Source organism: Ahaetulla prasina, chromosome 13, assembly GCF_028640845.1.
Source record: "Ahaetulla prasina isolate Xishuangbanna chromosome 13, ASM2864084v1, whole genome shotgun sequence".
NCBI lineage: Eukaryota > Metazoa > Chordata > Lepidosauria > Squamata > Colubridae > Ahaetulla > Ahaetulla prasina.
Genome location: NC_080551.1, coordinates 25,968,707 through 25,986,331, shown reverse-complemented (window position 1 = coordinate 25,986,331; position 17,625 = coordinate 25,968,707). Strand labels below are relative to the sequence as shown.

Genomic DNA, 17,625 nt, shown 5'->3' with positions numbered 1-17,625 from the left:
TTGCGGTTTCCAAAACAGGCTGGCTCATTCCAGATACTTCGATAGCTATAAAAATACACAAAGGCTAATGAAGCGATGTGCATTTACATCCCATTTTCTTCTTTTAGTGTCTCTTTTTTAATCTCGCTCTGCACCTCCATCTCTACCTCCACCTCCCCGTTGATCTCCTGGCTGAGATTTTGAGCCTCCAACAGATTTGAAGGGCACCTGGTTAGCGAGGTTTGATCCATAATTAAAAGCCGTTGCTAGTTGCCTCTGGTCTGTTTGCCTTTAAGAACCAAGTTTAGCACCATTTCATTTATGCTTTGTCCAATCTTTTGTAAATATCCTCAATTACTTTCTGCAAACCACCTCCTGAATATGAGAGGATCACACTGGTATTTTGTTTCAGGCTTAAATGACATTTTATTATGCTGTTAATCCCATCCATCAATTTGAATATTTAGCTGAATTGCTTGAACTCTACTTGATGATCTGGAATCCGTCAAGCCAACCTGCACCCTCATTTTATACTGATTTGCTTTTAATCCCGGTTTGGCCATACACCATATAATGGCAGAGTTTGTGCCTTTGTGCTAGGCCAGATCCACACCAGCCCCTTTAGGGGTTAATGCCATATGTTCAGGGAGTCAGAAGTCTATTATGGGATAGGGAGAGCCTTCCCAGAGATGCTCAGAGGCAGGCTCTGCTCCTTTAAGAGGCTTCCAAGCAGAAGGGGACACGAGTGGCAGGAGCTGTCCATGGTCCTGGGTCTTCTTGCTAGCCTGGCTCCCTCGGCTGTTGATCCTGCAGATTTTGCAGTCGAACCGTAGGCGCAACAGTGATGGACATGAGGCAGAGAAATGAGGAATCATGGGGAAGGTTATCCAGGAACAAATGCTGCCTTCAAAAACTCTGCCTGTTCAGAAATGCCTTCAGGGAAGAACTTGGGGTCACCGTAAGAGATGAGGGAATGAGGAACAGGTGACCCCCTCCCATTACATTAAGCAAGGAAAGTAGAAAGGGTTAAATATCACAGCCAGATTCTGCTTCCATAAATCAGCTGTTCCTCAGAGAAGGGACTTGAACACTGAACATGGCCTGGTTCAACACTACACTAAGTGATGGTCTGACTGCCCAAATTTGGCTTTATTTCCCAGGAAATGTAAGTGGATAGAGAAGGCTTTAGGATAATTTCATTGCATTTTGGTTCTGATAGTCCTGAGTGAAGGGACCCGTGTCAGGTGCAGGAAGGAGACAAGGGGAAGGCTGCGCTGCTCTCAGCAGCCCTTTGGCAGGGCTTCTGAATGACAGAGACAGCCAGAAATATTTCCTGCTTAATCCAGGCTCCCATTGTCAAATATTGATTCAATGCAACCCCTTAGCAACCCTTGCTGTCTAAATAGAAGGGCAGGATCAGTGTCAATGCTCAATCGGATATGAAAAATGGTGACGTGGGCATAAGAGGAAATAACGTGATTTTTGCAAGGAGATAAACTCAGTGGCACAGCCACTATTTTTCACATCCCAAAGCAAATTGTATCTGAACTGAACTCTGTGTTCCAGTTCTTATTTAGAATTTGCACAGTCCTCAACCTGTGAAAAAACACAATCAAGAAAATGCTTTTCTAGAAAATATTGGCAAAGAAAAGAATATCGCTTTTTCTACTGGCTGTCGAGTGAAGCTCAAAGGAGTAATGGGAAATTCAAATTCAGGGCTTCCACCCTTATTTCTTTTTGTTGTCGTTCAAAAAACTAATTATGGAACTTGAGTTTAAGGAATCTATGATCTGGAGTGCAGTAAGCCATCATGAGATTTATATGTTAGTATAATGTGTGAATCAAGGTAAGGAAGGTTCATTAAAAACAGTTAAACTAATCAAAGCTTAATATCTACAACACACAATATCTATCAAAATTAGGTGGCTTTTAGCAATAATCACAATCAATGAATGCTTACCATGGGGGTGACAGCATAATTTTGATAGGATTGACACATATTGCAAAGACCTGTCTTGCTAACCTATATTATTTAATAATGCGATTGGCTGGATTGGCATAGCACCATTTTTTTTGGCTTGAATTGCATTTGATATATACCATTTTGAAAAGTTTTTAACCTTGAAAGTTGATATAAAAATATATTAAAAGAAAATAAAGACATAAACTATGGGTTACAAACCACAATGTCAAGGTTCATTTCAGAAAAAAAAAACACCTTATGATTAGTACATTATGTGAACCAGGCTTAATCTATCTAGTTCAACATTGACACTGAATGATAATCATTTAGTGACACTTAACTCTGTTTTAATTAGCCATTTAATTGAAAGATTTGTTGACAAGCGTGTGTTTCTGGCAGGGAAGCTCGTTTCCCACGCTGCCCTATTTTCAAACCCACAATTTATTTGTCTTGGTGTTATCAAGATAGCTGCATTAGCCTCAGATAAAAAGCCCCTTAGCCATTTTACAGGTGGGAAGAGGCAATCAGAGGCAATTTTTCCTGGGTTTAATCAGCTTCGAAGGGACCATCGAGGTGTTTGGCTGTGCAGCTCTCAACTGTGATCGGAGAGGGTAGGGAAAGCTGGCACGCTTCTCACCCCCCACCCCCAACCCTGGCCTGTGAGTGTTTTTTCCGAGCGATGTTTACCGTACAGGGCAGCCCCTTCAAAACATGCATGTTAAACAGATGTTTCCCGTCTTTGAAAGCCAAAGCAATTCCTGCCACCGAATGGTGAACAGATGGAGCTGCATTCGACGGCCAGCCAGGAGTGACCTTTTGCATCTCCATCAGCAGAACTGGGATCCTCCAGCCCCGCAAAAGGCTGCTGCGGATGAGCGGAGGTGGAAGGCAGAGATTGGACAAAGGAGCTGTCATTTCGTGAGGTGGCTTTGGACAGGCCTCTCTGAGCCTGCAAGTGGGCAAGCAGGAGAGCGGAAGCAGGAAAGTGGCCACTGGCTAGGAAAAAAAGGGAGGAAGGAAGATTCTGCTCCTCCAGAGGAGCACTGCTCTTATGGTTTGGGTAGCACTAAGCACTTGCAACTGTTTCCCCCAGGAACCTGAGTATGGAGAAGTCTCCCTTGCTTGCTGCGAGAAGTTGCAGCCAGGAGCATGGATAGCCCCCCTCTGGGACCGCTGGACTAGGAATGGGATCCAGACCCCAAACAGTCCCTCCAATGTAGTGATGCCGAGGCCCATGAGGGTGTGCATTTGCATTTACATTAAAGAAAAAAAAGATCAAAACTAGAAAAGAATAGAATTTTTTCTTGCCCAAGTGTGATTGGACACACAACGAATTTGTCTTGGTGCATAAGCTCTCAGTGTACATAAAAGAAAAGATACGTTCATCAAGAATCATAAGGTACAACACTTAATGATAGTCATAGGGTATGAATAAGCAATCAGGAAACAATATCAATATAAATCGTAAGGATACAAGCAATGAAGTTACAGTCATACAGTCATAAGTGGAAGGAGATGAATGATGGGAACGATGAGAAGATTAATAGTGCAGACTTAGTGAATAGTTTGAGTGTTGAAGGAATTGTTTAGCAGAGTGATGACATTTGGGAAGAAACTGTTCTTGTGCCTAATTGTTCTGGGGTACAGTGCTTGTAGCATCGTTTTGAGGGTAGGAGTTGAAACAATTTATGTCCAGGATGTGAGGGGTCTGTAAATATTTTCACAGCCCTCTTTTTGACTTGTGCAGTATACAGGTCCTCAACGGAAGGCAGGTTGGTAGCAATTATTTTTTCTGTAGTTCTAATTCTCCTCTGAAGTCTGTGTCTGTCTTGTTGGGTTGCAGAACCAAACCAGTTATAGAGATGCAGATGACAGACTCAATAATTTTCTCTGTAGAACTGGATGAGCAGCTCCTTGGGCAGTTTGAGCTTTCTGAGTTGGCGTAGAAAGAACATTCTTTGTTGTCCTTTTTTGATGACGTTTTTGATGTTAGCTTTCCATTTTAGATCTTGCGATATGGTAGAACCTAGAAATTTGAAGGTTTCTACTGTTGATACTGTGTTGTCTAGTATTGTGAGAGGTGGAAGTATGGAAGGGTTTCTCCTAAAGTCTACCACCATTTCTACGGTTTTGAGTGTGTTCAGTTCCAGATTGTTCCGGTTGCACCATGAGGTAGCAACAAAGATGAACCGAAAACAAAAGAGAGAAAAAAAGTAAACACACAAAAAATCTTTGTTTTCACGCTCAAGATTTCTATCTAGAACATTTGTACAAAGACAACCGATTAGGAGAAACATGATGAATGTAACTAATAAATGATCCGGTTTGAATTATTTTATCCTTCGTGCAAATAAACCACTGTGTGATCAAGCATGAATCAGAGTATACAATCCACAGTGTTTGCACATTATACCAATTTCCACTTATCTCTGGGGGAGAAGGGAATAAACTGCAACATTTAGTTCCAGAGCCAACCTGTCCCTAATTTATTGCTATTGCGCAATAGATCAGCTTTGCCAAAAGGCATCAAGTGATGCACTTTCTATTTCTTTCAAACAGGCAATCCTATTTTATTACTTCTGGAAAGGAGCTCATGGAGCCGGGGTGGGGGTGGGGAAGAGCCTTCCAAGCATCATCATAGCACGAATGAAAACATATGTCCACTCATTTCTCTCCTCTGTTTGAGCAATTGCCACATCATTTTTTCCTGAGTTTCTGAAACAATTTTTTCTGGAAACAAGCAGTCTGTTCAACCCAGCGTAGCACACAGGAATGCGATGTTGTGTGCTGTGCTGTGGACGAACAGACTGATTGCATTTGTCACTGATAAAGCCAGAGGTAACTCAGCATTCAGGGGCAGCAGAGAAAGGAAGACAAACAGAACGTTCTCGAGCGTCATCAGCAAGGACAGGGAAAGAAAATCTGCAGAAATGCAGCCTTTAGAAATCTTCTCCATAAGTACAGTCATCCCTTAAAATGGATGGCATTTGTTCAAATTCCTCATGATTTCCAGAGGAGAAATTCCAAATTATTTCAACAGAAAGGATTCATTCTAGAGAAACGGTACGATTGGGATTTCTGTGTATTTTGACGGGCATACAAGTCTATGTAATTATTCAAGGCATTTACCATCGCTCACAAGACATGTGATTGCTTGAGCCAAACCAAATATCCCAAGACAGCAGGTGTTTAGGCATGTGCTGAAAGATTAAATATCCAAGAAGTAGGTAAAGTTTTAAGAGAGGAATTTGGGAGACAAGTAAAAAAAACAACAACATAGCAATTAAAGTAATGAAGCAGGCAAGGGACGCTGGATAGATGATTTATTTTTTATTTTTATACTGTTTTCTTGATTTACTTTTCTTTTCCTATTTTTCTTGTAAAGCATAGCAAATAAAGTATTGAAGCAGGCAAGAGATGATAGATGATTTTTTTCTGTTGTTCTGAATTACTTTTTCTTTTCTCTCGCTCTCTTTTTTTCTTTTTTTAAGTAGGTGACATGATTAGAAGTTAGACAAGAAAGAAATGAAAAGTTTCTTAATAAAGGGTAATATGATCAAAAGCTAGAATAAGCGATAGAAACAAGAAAAGGGGGAATATTAGTGTATACTTTTTACATCATAAAATGAAAGTAATAACAAGAGAAAATGTGGAATAATTGAATAACGATAGACTATAAATTAATATAAGTACGTATTATTATTAGAAATATATAAGCGGATTGAATGTAAGGATCATGATTAACTTGATTAGTTTTATTTGTATCAGAACGTATGACACTCAGGTGCCACATTGTTCACACATTGATTTGATCTTTTGATAAAAAATAAAAAAACTTGGGGGGGGGGGAAAGGAGTGTGCTGAAAGCTCTTACTTAGATTGGTGAGCTGGGTTCAGATGAGCTGTTCTGCCATCATGCAGCTTCTTCAGCTTTGGGATACAAAGAGACTTTGCTTTTTAAACTACGGTCTCTCTCGATACCCTTTGCGTGCATCATCCTTGTCCCTCAGGAGGCCATTCCTTCCCTCTGAAGGAGGAGACCACAATCCACCAAACTTTTTTGCAGGGACAAATTGGTTTGAGTTTAGGTCTCATCGGAGTCCTTCATTTGTACATATCTGCTACAAAAACCAGCCCTTTTAGGAAGGGCAGCACCAATGGTGGCTTGTTCAGCACCGACGATTAGGCAAACTCTGGTCTGCCCCAAGGTGCAAATGACATGATGACAACAGCCAACAAGGAAAGAATTTTGGATGGATGGATTCATTCACAAGCGTCATGGAACAATTGCTCCTCTGTGTGGACCAGGGTTGGGTGGGCTACCCAGGACCAACGGAGGGCCCGTCTTTTTTTTGCCTTAATTTCTCCTGAAGACAGATCCCACCCAGAGTCACGGGGGGGGGGGACGACATGTTCATTTGAAATGCTATTATTTTCCCTCTGCAGGTGTGATGCCAGCTGCTGGCCTGCCATTCAAGCCACCCTCTCTGGCAACAAAGTGGCTCTGAAGTAAAAATAGCCCGAAGACGTCAATGGGTTTTCCTCCCTTTCCACAGGAGGGCCTCCTCCGCCCCATTCATCCAAGGCAGACGCTGCTCTCATCCAGGCTCTGAACGCCACCGAGCTGGAAACGGCACCCAGACACCCGGGGGGCCCTTGCGGCTGGGGAGGCTGGCGGGGTCTTGGGAAAGGGGCCGGGCCGCAGAGCGGAGGGGGGGGCGCTGGGGCGTGGTTTGCCCGGGAGGGCCGGCCAGGTGGGCAGTGCCAGGAGGGGCTGGGCTGGTTTGGCTTCTGCTGCAGCCACTGGAGCTCAGGGGCAGCTCCCGCGCAGAGGAGGCCCTGCACGTGGGAACGCTGCGCCTTGCGGGTCGGGCTCCCTTCTTGACCGCCTTGGGGTCGCCGGGCTGCTTTTCGGGGCCGCCATCCCCGCCTCGGCTTCCTGGGCTCTTCCGAGGCTGATTCGCCGCCCCCCAAACTCCCGCGTCCCCACCCTCTCCGTCGACAGCGGCAGCCTGTTTAAACTCCGGCCGAATCAGCGCGTTCACACAACCCGCGTTTCACGCCGGCTCCCGGAACCGCCTCCCGGGCGCCGCGTGCGAGCCTAAGCCAATCAGGGCGCGGGGAGGGTCGCGTGCCGCCTCGCGCTCTCCGGCGGTCGAATAAGGGGCCGCCTGGGCGGGGCTGGACAGCATGGCCACGCCCAGCGCGCGGATCCTTCTCCCCCCCCCCCCGCCAGGCGCTCGGGCAAAGCGCGGGCTGGGCCTCCCTCCCCCCCCCCGCCGCCTCGAGAGTGCGGGTGAGAAAAGGGAGGGAAACCCGGCTGCTTGGGCCGAGCGCGCATGCGCGGGACCGCCGTCGTCTGAGGGCGGAGCGACGCGGCAGGCGCGCGCCTCCCCCTCCCCCCCGCCTTCTCGGGCGCGCGCCCAGCTGGCCTTTCCCTCCCGCCCTGCGAGGAAGGCCCGCCGCCGCCGCCGCCGCCTTCGCCATGGTGCTGGAGTCGGTGGTGGCCGACCTGCTGAACCGCTTCCTGGGCTGCTACGTGGAGAACCTGAACAAGTCCCAGCTCAAGCTGGGCATCTGGGGGGGTAAGCGGCGCCGGGGGGGCTCCCCTAACCCCCCCCCCGCGGTGGCCTGGCCAGGCTCGAGAGGGGGGGTCTTGCAAGGCCAGGTGCAGCCCCGCCCGGGGGTCTCGCAGGCAGCGGGTGGGAGGGGGTGGGCAGCCCCGGGGACCCCCCCCCGGGCTCCCCTCCTTTCCCCAGCTGCCCCTTGGAAGCCCCCTGCGCCTCTGCAGGAGGGAGGGAGGGGGGGAGGGGGGGGGGTTTGGCTGCCTCCTGATGGATTCCCTCGGGTTGCCCCTCCCCAACTTCAGTCGCCTCTGCGCGGGGCGGGGGGGGGGGGTTTCTATAAAACTGGGGGGGGGGAAATCCAAAATAAAAACAAGACCAGCTAAAAACCTAAAGTCAGGCAGACAGACGATGAACGTATTGCTGGTCTTTGGACCCACGTCTCGCTTTGTGGCCTGAAGCAACAACGACTCTTGCGACTCCTGGGGGGGAGGGAGGGAGGGAGCCCCCTTCCCACCCTTTTCTGGAGGGTAGTTTGGCTTTGCCCAAAAGTTGAGTTCCTCCCACTGGAGCAATAATAGTAAATATAGAACAAACACACAATCTCTTACGCCGTATTTCTAATTCCTGTTCTCAAAACTTGGCCCCTTTTTCTTGGTTGAACAATCTGTCCGTCTTCAGTTCTGCCCTGTAAGAAGGAAGGCTGACGTAGTTTTGCTTTTGAAAATATATGTAGTCAGTGTTTTGCTCTCATGCTAGATTTCTTCTAAACACCCTGGCTTAAAAGTTTAAAGAATGTTATCGTGACATTTAAATTTGACTAAAAAAAGAAAGAACATTTAATGTCATTTGTGTTAGTCAGAAGAGCCTTAGGAGGAAGACGTCTGGCATTTTCAGAACTAAAACCGAAGTTGTTGCTTTGGTTGAGATAAATTTCTCAATGACTGGATAATCCAGTTTTCCCAGTTGCAATATATATCGGAAACATTTTCTCCACAAACCACATAGTTGTTTTGCGATTGTTTGCATTGGAAAGTCTCCAATTAGAAAACTTATACCTGGAAGGTGGATTTCAGTTGTACGGTATTTACATCACTTCTGATAAATGGGCCAGGCATTTCCTCGTTTGAGAACGGACTCCTGGAAAAAAGTCCCTTAAAGTTTCCTTAGGTTGCATATAAACTAAGCTGCTTATAAAAACAATTCTTGCTTTTGTGGAATCAATTTTGCAGAAAGTGTATTTACTTTATGGATTGGATTGAAACTTCAGTTGGGTTGAAGCCAGACCAAGGGAGGGGCAGGAAAGGGCAAGAAAAAATTGAGGGTTGCTTTAAAAAATCATCTGGCCTGTGGCAACTAAAAACAACTATGTGTAAGTTTGCAAATCATGAGATGTGTAGCCACGAGATAGCAGAGTTATGAAATGATAGGGACCTCACAGGCTTGAAATGACAATGGATTCTTTCAAGGTCCCTACCAAGGTTGGCTCCAGGCTTTTCGTGGAGAGCTTTGCTTTTGCTTTTAAAATCTGTCTGTCATTGGTTAGAAAATGGTATTAAAAAGATAGGATGTGTTTTGATACAAAATGGCAGTTTTTCAGGAATGAGACGTCCTCTTAATTTTTCCTGTGGGTTTGAGATAAGAGCTAAAAACACAGGACAGAGGGCAAGGACAGAGTTTGCCCTTTCATTTTAGCTTCCCTAACTTTTATTGTGATTAATCAGCAGATATAGTTTTCCCCAAAAGAGTTCATCCTGTATTTAATCAAAATAAGCGGCTGATAGTTTTCTCTGTAGCTGTAGCCATGATTTAACCTCGCATCTGTGGTCTGGCTCCTTTCCTCACCAAAAGTCATAGAAATCCCTCCTTTGGTTAGAGATAACTGAGATGAAGAGAGCTGTATGTATCTTCTTCTAATTCAGGATGTCAGAACGAGGGGTACATCTTATAAAATGGAAAAGTTCATGAAAAGGATTTTCCGTTTCAGCTCCTTTCTGATCTTCAAGCCAAAAAAGAAAGTATTTTGAGTATGCAGCAGTTTGGTGGCAAGACCCTAAGTTTGTGTCTAACTTGTACCTAAGTTTAAAAATTGTACTGCTGCTTTTTTACTTTAAAACCAAGGCCGGATGCAGTAGGAAGTTGCAGCAGTGTGCATTTCTAGAGATTGGCCCTGAGTCAAATATTACAATAAAATTAAGCATTAGCCTTTCACAGTAAAATTCTTTCCTGCTCAGATTGGGGAAGTTCCCAACGTACATAGAAGGTTTTATTCATGTTCTACGTACAGTAACTTTCTTTTTGCAGATGTGTCTGCATTTTCTCTAAAAGATTGAAAACTAAGTAACTGATTAACGTTAACTTTGTTTTTCCTCTGGGTCAATTATTTATTTGTCACTGCTCAGTTGACAGTTGGTGCCTTTTTTTGATGTGTTGTTAGTGTTAGTTAGTTAACACTAGCATTTTGTTAGTGTTGCTGCTGTTGAAATCACCATGAGAAACTTAGCACAATTCTTACACTGCTTTGTTTCTTCCATGGTTTTATAACAAGTGGCCAGCACTGCCTATTTCATGGTCTTTTAATTTTCTGTTGCAATTAATTTTTTTACACTTGTTTTAGTTTTTATGTTGTCTTCTAAGTGACAAGCAGAGAGTAGACTACAAATACTGACAAATGCATAAACAAGCCAATATTCCATAGTCACTAAATACGCTGAATACTTAGCTGGAGAGGCATTCCCCTCCCCTGACATTTTAAAAAAATGCCTTGCTTTTATTTGTGGATGTTGTCACTGTGGCTGCGTAAACATCAGCTTTTGTGATTAGGCAGATATGGTGGGAATGTGGCTTATAGATATCTTGTTTTCTTTTATAGGCAATGTGGCTCTTGATAACCTCCTAATCAAAGAAAATGCTCTGGTAAGCAACCTGGAACTTATTGGCAAATTCTTTTCATTACCTCCATAGGTCCAAACTACGATTTACAAACTTATACTAAGTATAAGATCCAATCTGGGTCAGTTTACCAGGACCAGAAGTTCAGTTTTTCTGAGCTTTTGGATTTGTGCTGGAACCTATCCTCAGGGAACTGCTCTCTACCAAAACATGTGCTTTGGGCTATTTTAATATTATATTAATAAGTATAATTAATGCAGTTTTGATTGGTTTAAAAATCCTGGATTTCGACAGTTTGCCACTTCGGGGGTCATGCTGTAGGTTTCGTGGTGTTGAAGAGATGCCCCATCCAGATAGTCCTGAAATGAGGAAATGCCAAGCCAGAGCAATCCCTCCCAAGCGCTTTCTTTAGCTTCCCATGTGGAGTACTGCCCCTCCCCTTTTCCTCTTCACCCTGGCCTAATTGATCTCTCATCTGTAAGGAGACTAGTCAGAGTTGGGAGCAGATTTATGGAAAATCTAGTTCGTTCTCACAAAAAACTATGTGAGTCATTCACCCCCCGCCCCCAGTCGTCCACACCCCAGTTGCCTCTATGAACTATGTTTCCACTCTTGCTTGAATAGGAAGGAAAATTCAGCACCCCAACCTCAGGGCTGAGTTTTCTTCCCAAGAGATTGCAAACCAACCATTGCTATAATAAGGCAGCTTGAAGTGACTGGTCCCCTTTCCTGCTGGGACAAAGCCTGCCTGACTTGACCATTAACTTTTACTATGGGTCAATGCTAAAAAAGTATCTTCTTTTTCTTGATTAGAGTGAATTGGACGTACCGTTTAGAGTAAAAGCTGGTCAAATAGGTAAGTTCCTCACTCAGAATGATTTTTAGGTGGTTCTGGGCATCCTCTGGGCCTGCACTGGAAAAATACCTGGAGATTGAAGCTAGCCAACATTCAACAGCCACCCAGTTAGCAAAACAGGCTTTGTAGACTTAATGTCAATCAGGGACACAACAATTTTACTATTGTTGGTTTGTTTCCAGGCACAGACCAAGTGCAAATCATGGAATAAGCAATAAGGTCCATTTGAATATTGTTCTTACAAACAGAAGGCAGAGGCTAGTATAGTCGGTCTCTGCTTACAGCTTACCGAATTTAATGTGTTAGCAGAACAAATGAAAGCTAAATGGAGGATGTCTTGTTTTTAGATAAGCTTACTCTGAAGATCCCTTGGAAGAATTTATATGGCGAAGCAGTTGTTGCATCCCTAGAAGGCTTATATCTTCTTGTTGTCCCTGGGGCAAGTAAGTTTCTTGGGGTAAATTTACATTGCTCAGTGGACCTGTATTGTGTCGATGCCCTGCCAAACTCCCCATGCAGGATATATGGCTAGCAGAGACTGTGCAAAGCAGAAAGCCCTCAGCTGTTTTGAGCATAGAATGTCATAACATTTCCCACTTTGAGTATTGAGAAGTCTTTGTGGTTTGAAACATTCTCAAAATGCTTGAAACAGCTGTTTTGTACCCAAAATAGAAAAGTGGGTAGAATTTCACACTCGGAACTAATTTGAAGTTAAACATTTTTCAACCTTGAGTTCCTGGTGTCCTTTACAAAGTATCCAGGCAAGGTAAAATGTTAGTCGAAGTAAGCCGATGCATAACTGAGTCTCTCCTCATAGTCCAGGACTTCCTAGGATTAAATCCTATGTGTACGTGGAACCTACCTGGCTGCCAGGTGAATCTGCGTAGGATTATACTGTTTGTTTTTCTTCGTTGGTAAATCTTACATAAAACATCCTTCCAGCAGGCTATGGTTTACCCTTATGTCATTGGTCTTAAGTGTGTGGTTTGGATGAAGAAGATCAGCAACATCCAATAAGGGTTGGATGCTAAGAGGTTCCGATTCTTAATTTCTGCTCTCTGGAGATTCTGATAATTATAATTATGGAACTCATAATCACAGGAAAGATGGGCTGCATAGGTTGATGTGAAAAGAACAGGATGATGGTCTGATCGAGATATTACCTTAAGGATGCAATACTGAATAAAATATGACTTCCTTATTGTTTTTTTCCTTGCAGGCATTAAATATGATGCAGAAAAAGAAGAAAAATACCTACAAGATAATAAGCAAAAGGAGTTGTCAAGAATTGAAGAAGCCTTACAAAAATCAGCAGAAAAAGGTAGATTATTTTTAAGGGGTGCACATGACTGATGTGTTCAAAGCTACTTCAGAGTCCTAGTGAAGCAGGAAAATGCCAAAAGGCAAAGTAACTGTGTTTTTATTAATTTTACAGAAGAGAGAAAGACGTGAAAATCTCATTTTCCATGCTCTAGAGATATCACCATACTGGGAATTACATGCTTTCATTTTCATCCTTTGCATTGTCTTCAGACAGAAGCCCCTTGTCTTGCATAATTAAAAACCAAATAGGGCAGAGGGATGGTTCCCTGAAAGCATGAAATCTCCCTGTAAAGTGAAGTTTTCAGCGACGAACATGGTTGTGGGACACAGTTTTGTTTCTTGAATTGCTTAGGCGCTCTCTTGTCTCAGTGTTCAAAAACATGTCTTGGTTCAGCTTGAAGAGTTGCTTCTCTGCTTTTAAATGTGTGCTTTTTGATTATGCTGTCATGTGGATGAAGGCGCTCCTTCAGATTTCATACATGGCCTGGAGAACATTGTGCAGTCGCCCGGTGGGTATGCATGCTTAACCAAGCAATTGGAGGAGGGAGGTTGAATGGCTGGATTGCAGGTTAGCAGTCTACATCAGGGGTCTCCAAAGTTGGTCTCTTTAAGATTTGTGGACTTCAACCCCCAGAATTCCCCAGCCAGCCATGGATACTCAGTTTCTGATGACAAAATCTTTCTTATGATGGATATTTGGGAAAAAGCAATGCTAATAAAATACCTTCTCAATTCAGATTGAAATTGTTTAAGAATATACTAATGTTTCAGTTTGAAGTAGCTTTGAGAATTTGTTAGCTAGAAAATTCATTTTATCTACACTTACACGAAAAATGTCTACACTTGCACGCCTATAAACATTGCAGTGAATTTTTTATTATTTATTATTTTTTATTTCTGCTGCTTGCTTTATGATACTTTCCTAACTTTAATTTATCCTTTTTCTGTAAAATTGCTTACATTATGAAGGACGTAAGTCTAAAAAGACTAAAAAACATTTTAAGAAACCATTTAAAGCTCGTGAGCACTCAAAAGGTAGGTACAAAGAACAGAATTTGCTGAACGTTTCTGCTTGCTGCCTCTGTTTTTTAAAAATTGATTTTAATAGTTCTGCAGTAATATGTGTGAATTTATCGTTGCCAGTATTGTTTTCATAAGAAATGAATGTAAAGAGAGAGAAACAAAAGGAAAACCAACAGAGCTTTTTCATGTTGTACATTGTGTTGAAAAGAGGGCTGCAGCTTTGGAAAAAATGTCCTCATAGCACTGGGGAGAAAATGGTTTATTTAATACACAATTCAGTTGTGCGTTCTGTTTGATATTTTCCATGTTGGTTATTTCTCAAAAAATATAAAAAGTTTAGCCTCTCTTTGGAGTGTATTGTATAATTTAATAAATTAGGTTTAAGATCTAAGATCTTCTCTAGACATTGCTGTGTAGCAAAGAAGAAGGAAAAAAGGGAAATGCTTAGAAGTGATGAAAAGTAAATAGATGATGTTTAATATGATAATTGAAGGAATGCGATGGAAACTAACTTACAAATTATTGTTTAGATAAACCAAAAGAACAGAAGAAAGATACTTTCTTGGAAAAGCTTGCAACCCAAGTCATCAAAAACGTACAAGTCAAAATTACCGGCATCCATATCAAGTATGAAGATGATGTAAGTAGCCTGGAGCCTGTGCAAAACTGACCAAAGAGGAAGGAGCTGCAGCCTCTTATATGAAGGGCTGGGCTGCTTAGCTAAGGATCAGTACAACAGTTTTCATAAACAGTGGCCTAAAAAGTAAATAAAATATAAAATACATTGTTTCTTGAAGAGGCTGGCAACTTTCCTGTACAAGATTTACAGAAGGTTGTTTTTGCTTCAAAATATGTGAAAAGAAAGGAATTGCCAACCAAGTAAATCCTTTATTTTATTTGCCAGCACCCATTCTGGATCTTATGCAGATCGTTTTTACATGTAACTAAACTGCAGTTGCATTTATTCTAAGGTGTGTAATATTCCTTATAAAGTATTTTCTTCTATACTTGTAGATCACAGATCCTATGCGACCGATTTCTTTAGGAATGACTCTGGCAGAGCTCAGCTTGCAGGTAAGGGAAAGAGGGGTTTAAAACTTCCTGGTGGGCTGACAAAAGAATGACAATTTATTTTAGGCTGTGTTTATTTTCACACTGGAAACCATTCTTAAAGACAAATGTTACTTAATTACTGTGGAACCCCCATTGCAGCTTTATTAACAGTGGGAAATTAGTGGGGACGGTTCAAGAGACATTTCTAGCTGTGAGACTTTGACTAAATAAATCCCTTCCAGATGCAGAGAAAAGCTTGACACCTAAAAGAAGTGCGAAGCCAGCAAGGTCGTGTTAATGTCTTTTTTTATTTCCAGACCACAAATGAAAACTGGACTCCTTGTATTTTAAATGAGGCTGCGAAGATCATCTACAAGGTACAGCTGTCCTTGGGTTGAATGAAGCACAGCAATTTCTCTTTAGCAGCTCCTAGAGGTGCCTGGAAAAGAGGATTCAGGGACATGAATTTTAATGGCCAGCATGCTTAGTGATGCATAGTGCTTAAGCCTGAAGGGTTGGACCCACCGTGGCAGGGCTTTTGATCTCTTACCCTGTGTATAGTGGATTCTCGGTGCCTCTTTCTTCTTCACTTCCCCAAAAGCTCAGATACCAGTTTTTGAAAGCTGGCTTGTGCTCCAGCCTTTTAAAAGCATGTTTTGATGCTCCCTCGGGCAAGCAGAACAACTCCTTAATTGGCTGCCAGCCCCAGCCCCTGCTTTTGGCAGCTTGTCTAAATCAAGGCAACGTTCCCCTCAAACAAAATTGTTCTGGCTGACTTTGTATCCGCCTCGGTAAATGTCTGTCCTTTGATGCGCTTCTGCAAATGCTCCTCTGACTTTGTTGCTGTTTGAGGGGTCCTTGGCGCTCTCCGTTGCCGCCCCTAACCAATTGCATCTTTTCTTTCAGCTTTTGAGCCTTGATTCCCTCAGCGTCTACTGGAATGTGGATAGCGAAATATATTACCGCTCTTCCCGGGAGCAAATCTTGGTAATTTAAATCTTATTGTACTTGAACCAGCTTCTTCCTGTTTTTTCACTGAGAAGGTTGATAGAGCAGTGATATAAGATGAGATTAGCCAGCAACCAAGGACTTCCACTTCAGGGAATTTCCTTTGCATGATGTCATCCCCAAAGCCCGCGACTGGCCGGATTTAATGGGCAAGTTTGTAAGTTGGGAAACGGGAGTCTTCTTCCAGACCAATGTTTCTCAGGCTTTGCAACTTTAAGATGAGAGGACTTCAATTCCCAGAATGCCTCAGGTAGCATTGAACACTGCCCTAGATAGAGGGAGAATTTATTAAACATGAATTTCAAATCAGGCAATTTTGCAGTGGGATGTTTCCCCTCAAATATGACGCCTGACTTTTTTTCTGCATTGTTTCCACTAATGAGGCAAGAGAGAAATGAGACATTCTGACATGTTTTCCTAATAAAAAAAATAAATAAATCACCAGACCCATCACTGTGTGGACCTTTTGCAGCCAAAGAGCAGATATTGTAGGCTATGCGTGAAAGTCTAATGAGGGGGATGTACAGTACACGTGTTCCCTGGAAGGAAAATAACTTCTAGGTTAAGCATGAACCTTTTTGTAGCATGAACTCTTGCCTCATTTAAAAGTGGTGAGTTCTCCACATTGTCACATGAGCTTCATCCGGACTATGTTGTCCTACTCATTTATCACTGAAATACTTGAAAGGTTGTTGGTTTCTTGCTGTGTACAGGAGCGGTTGAAAAAAGGAGTCCCTTCTATGAACCAAGAGCTTCCTGACTATCAGTACAGTAAGTGGGAAGGACAGAACGGAAGGCACAGGTGACCAGAATTCACCTCTGGTAATGGCAGATGGTCCTTGGGTTGGAAGAGTGGGCAAACCTCAGTCCACCTGTGAGGAGGAAGCTGGGGCTTACACAAAGGATGTGTGGTTTCTGTAGGGACTCACTGAAGCCTGCCACCAGGTAAAGAAAATGGGTGTGGGGTGGGTAAGGCTCTTGTGGCCATGGAGTTGTGCTGTGGAGAGGAATTTAGCCAAGAAGTCTAATATTTGGATAGGAATAGAAGCAGGAGGAGAGGATATGATGAAAGAAATAGGTCAGACAGAGTTCGTGTCGTCTCTTGGGCTGAAGTTGGCACCATCGTGCTGTCTGAGCTCACCTACGGGAGTTGTGATTCATAAGCCAAGTTTTTTGGTAGAACATGACAGGAATCCTATGCGAAAGCCATAGCATTACTAGTATAAACCCAACTAGTAATGAGTAGAGTAGCATATTTTAATTCAGAAAATTTCAGCAATGGTTTTACTTTGATTTTTATGGAGACAAGTTCCTAATTTCTCTCTTTTTCTCTCTTTTTGGAAAGTATTTAAGCCTGTATCAGCTTCTGCAAAACTCTACCTTAACCCTCATGCTGAAGAAGAACTGGAAACTCCCAAGGTTGACTGGGCCATGGAAGTCCAGAGCATCGCCGTTGAACTCACCAAGCCTCAGGTAGGGGGATGCGTGTCACCCACTCGGATCCCCCACGGAAGGCAGGTGACGACTTCCGTAAACTCTCCTGGATGAAGGGGTGTTCCCAGGAACCCTGGGCAGTTTACAATTGTTAGAAACATTTGATGCCTCTTCCTGGGCAATGCTCAAAATTCTGTGCCTCTCTGGTTAAGATTCCGCTTGTGGTTTTTTTTCTTCTTCTTCATTTAGTACCTTAGTATGATTGATCTCTTGGAATCCATTGATTACATGGTCCGAAATGTCCCGTATAGAAAATACAGACCCGAAGTACCTCTGCACGGGAATGCCCAACAGTGGTGAGCTGCAGATATTTCTGTATTGCAAGAGTTCTTCAGTGCAGCAGAGGGCAGCCTGCGTTGAACCCCAAGGGAGAGGGGCGGAAAAGTCCTCCGAAGCAAGTGGCATTTTCAGAAGTATTTTAAAACATTGAAGGAAGAATTGTTTTGTCTGCTTTGGCCACAAAAAATTAA

The 17,625-nt window shown here is 43.2% G+C and overlaps 1 protein-coding gene across 3 annotated transcripts in view; it reads left to right on the top strand.

The window, feature by feature from the left end:
• The first annotated feature begins 7,349 nt into the window (after window positions 1-7,349).
• Window positions 7,350-17,625, top strand: part of VPS13C (vacuolar protein sorting 13 homolog C) — a 51,339-nt gene continuing 41,063 nt past the window's right edge. Inside the window, exons 1-12 of one of the 3 annotated variants that reach the window (XM_058155982.1) lie at window positions 7,350-7,527; window positions 10,379-10,422; window positions 11,212-11,254; window positions 11,602-11,697; window positions 12,474-12,575; window positions 14,131-14,240; window positions 14,615-14,674; window positions 14,971-15,030; window positions 15,560-15,640; window positions 16,375-16,432; window positions 17,007-17,134; window positions 17,345-17,451. In XM_058155982.1, coding sequence (XP_058011965.1) covers window positions 7,428-7,527; window positions 10,379-10,422; window positions 11,212-11,254; window positions 11,602-11,697; window positions 12,474-12,575; window positions 14,131-14,240; window positions 14,615-14,674; window positions 14,971-15,030; window positions 15,560-15,640; window positions 16,375-16,432; window positions 17,007-17,134; window positions 17,345-17,451 — 989 coding nt within the window. In that variant the 5' untranslated portion in view covers window positions 7,350-7,427. The remainder of the gene's footprint in view (window positions 7,528-10,378; window positions 10,423-11,211; window positions 11,255-11,601; window positions 11,698-12,473; window positions 12,576-14,130; window positions 14,241-14,614; window positions 14,675-14,970; window positions 15,031-15,559; window positions 15,641-16,374; window positions 16,433-17,006; window positions 17,135-17,344; window positions 17,452-17,625) is intronic. The other 2 variants (XM_058155981.1, XM_058155980.1) reach the window with 2 other exon arrangements.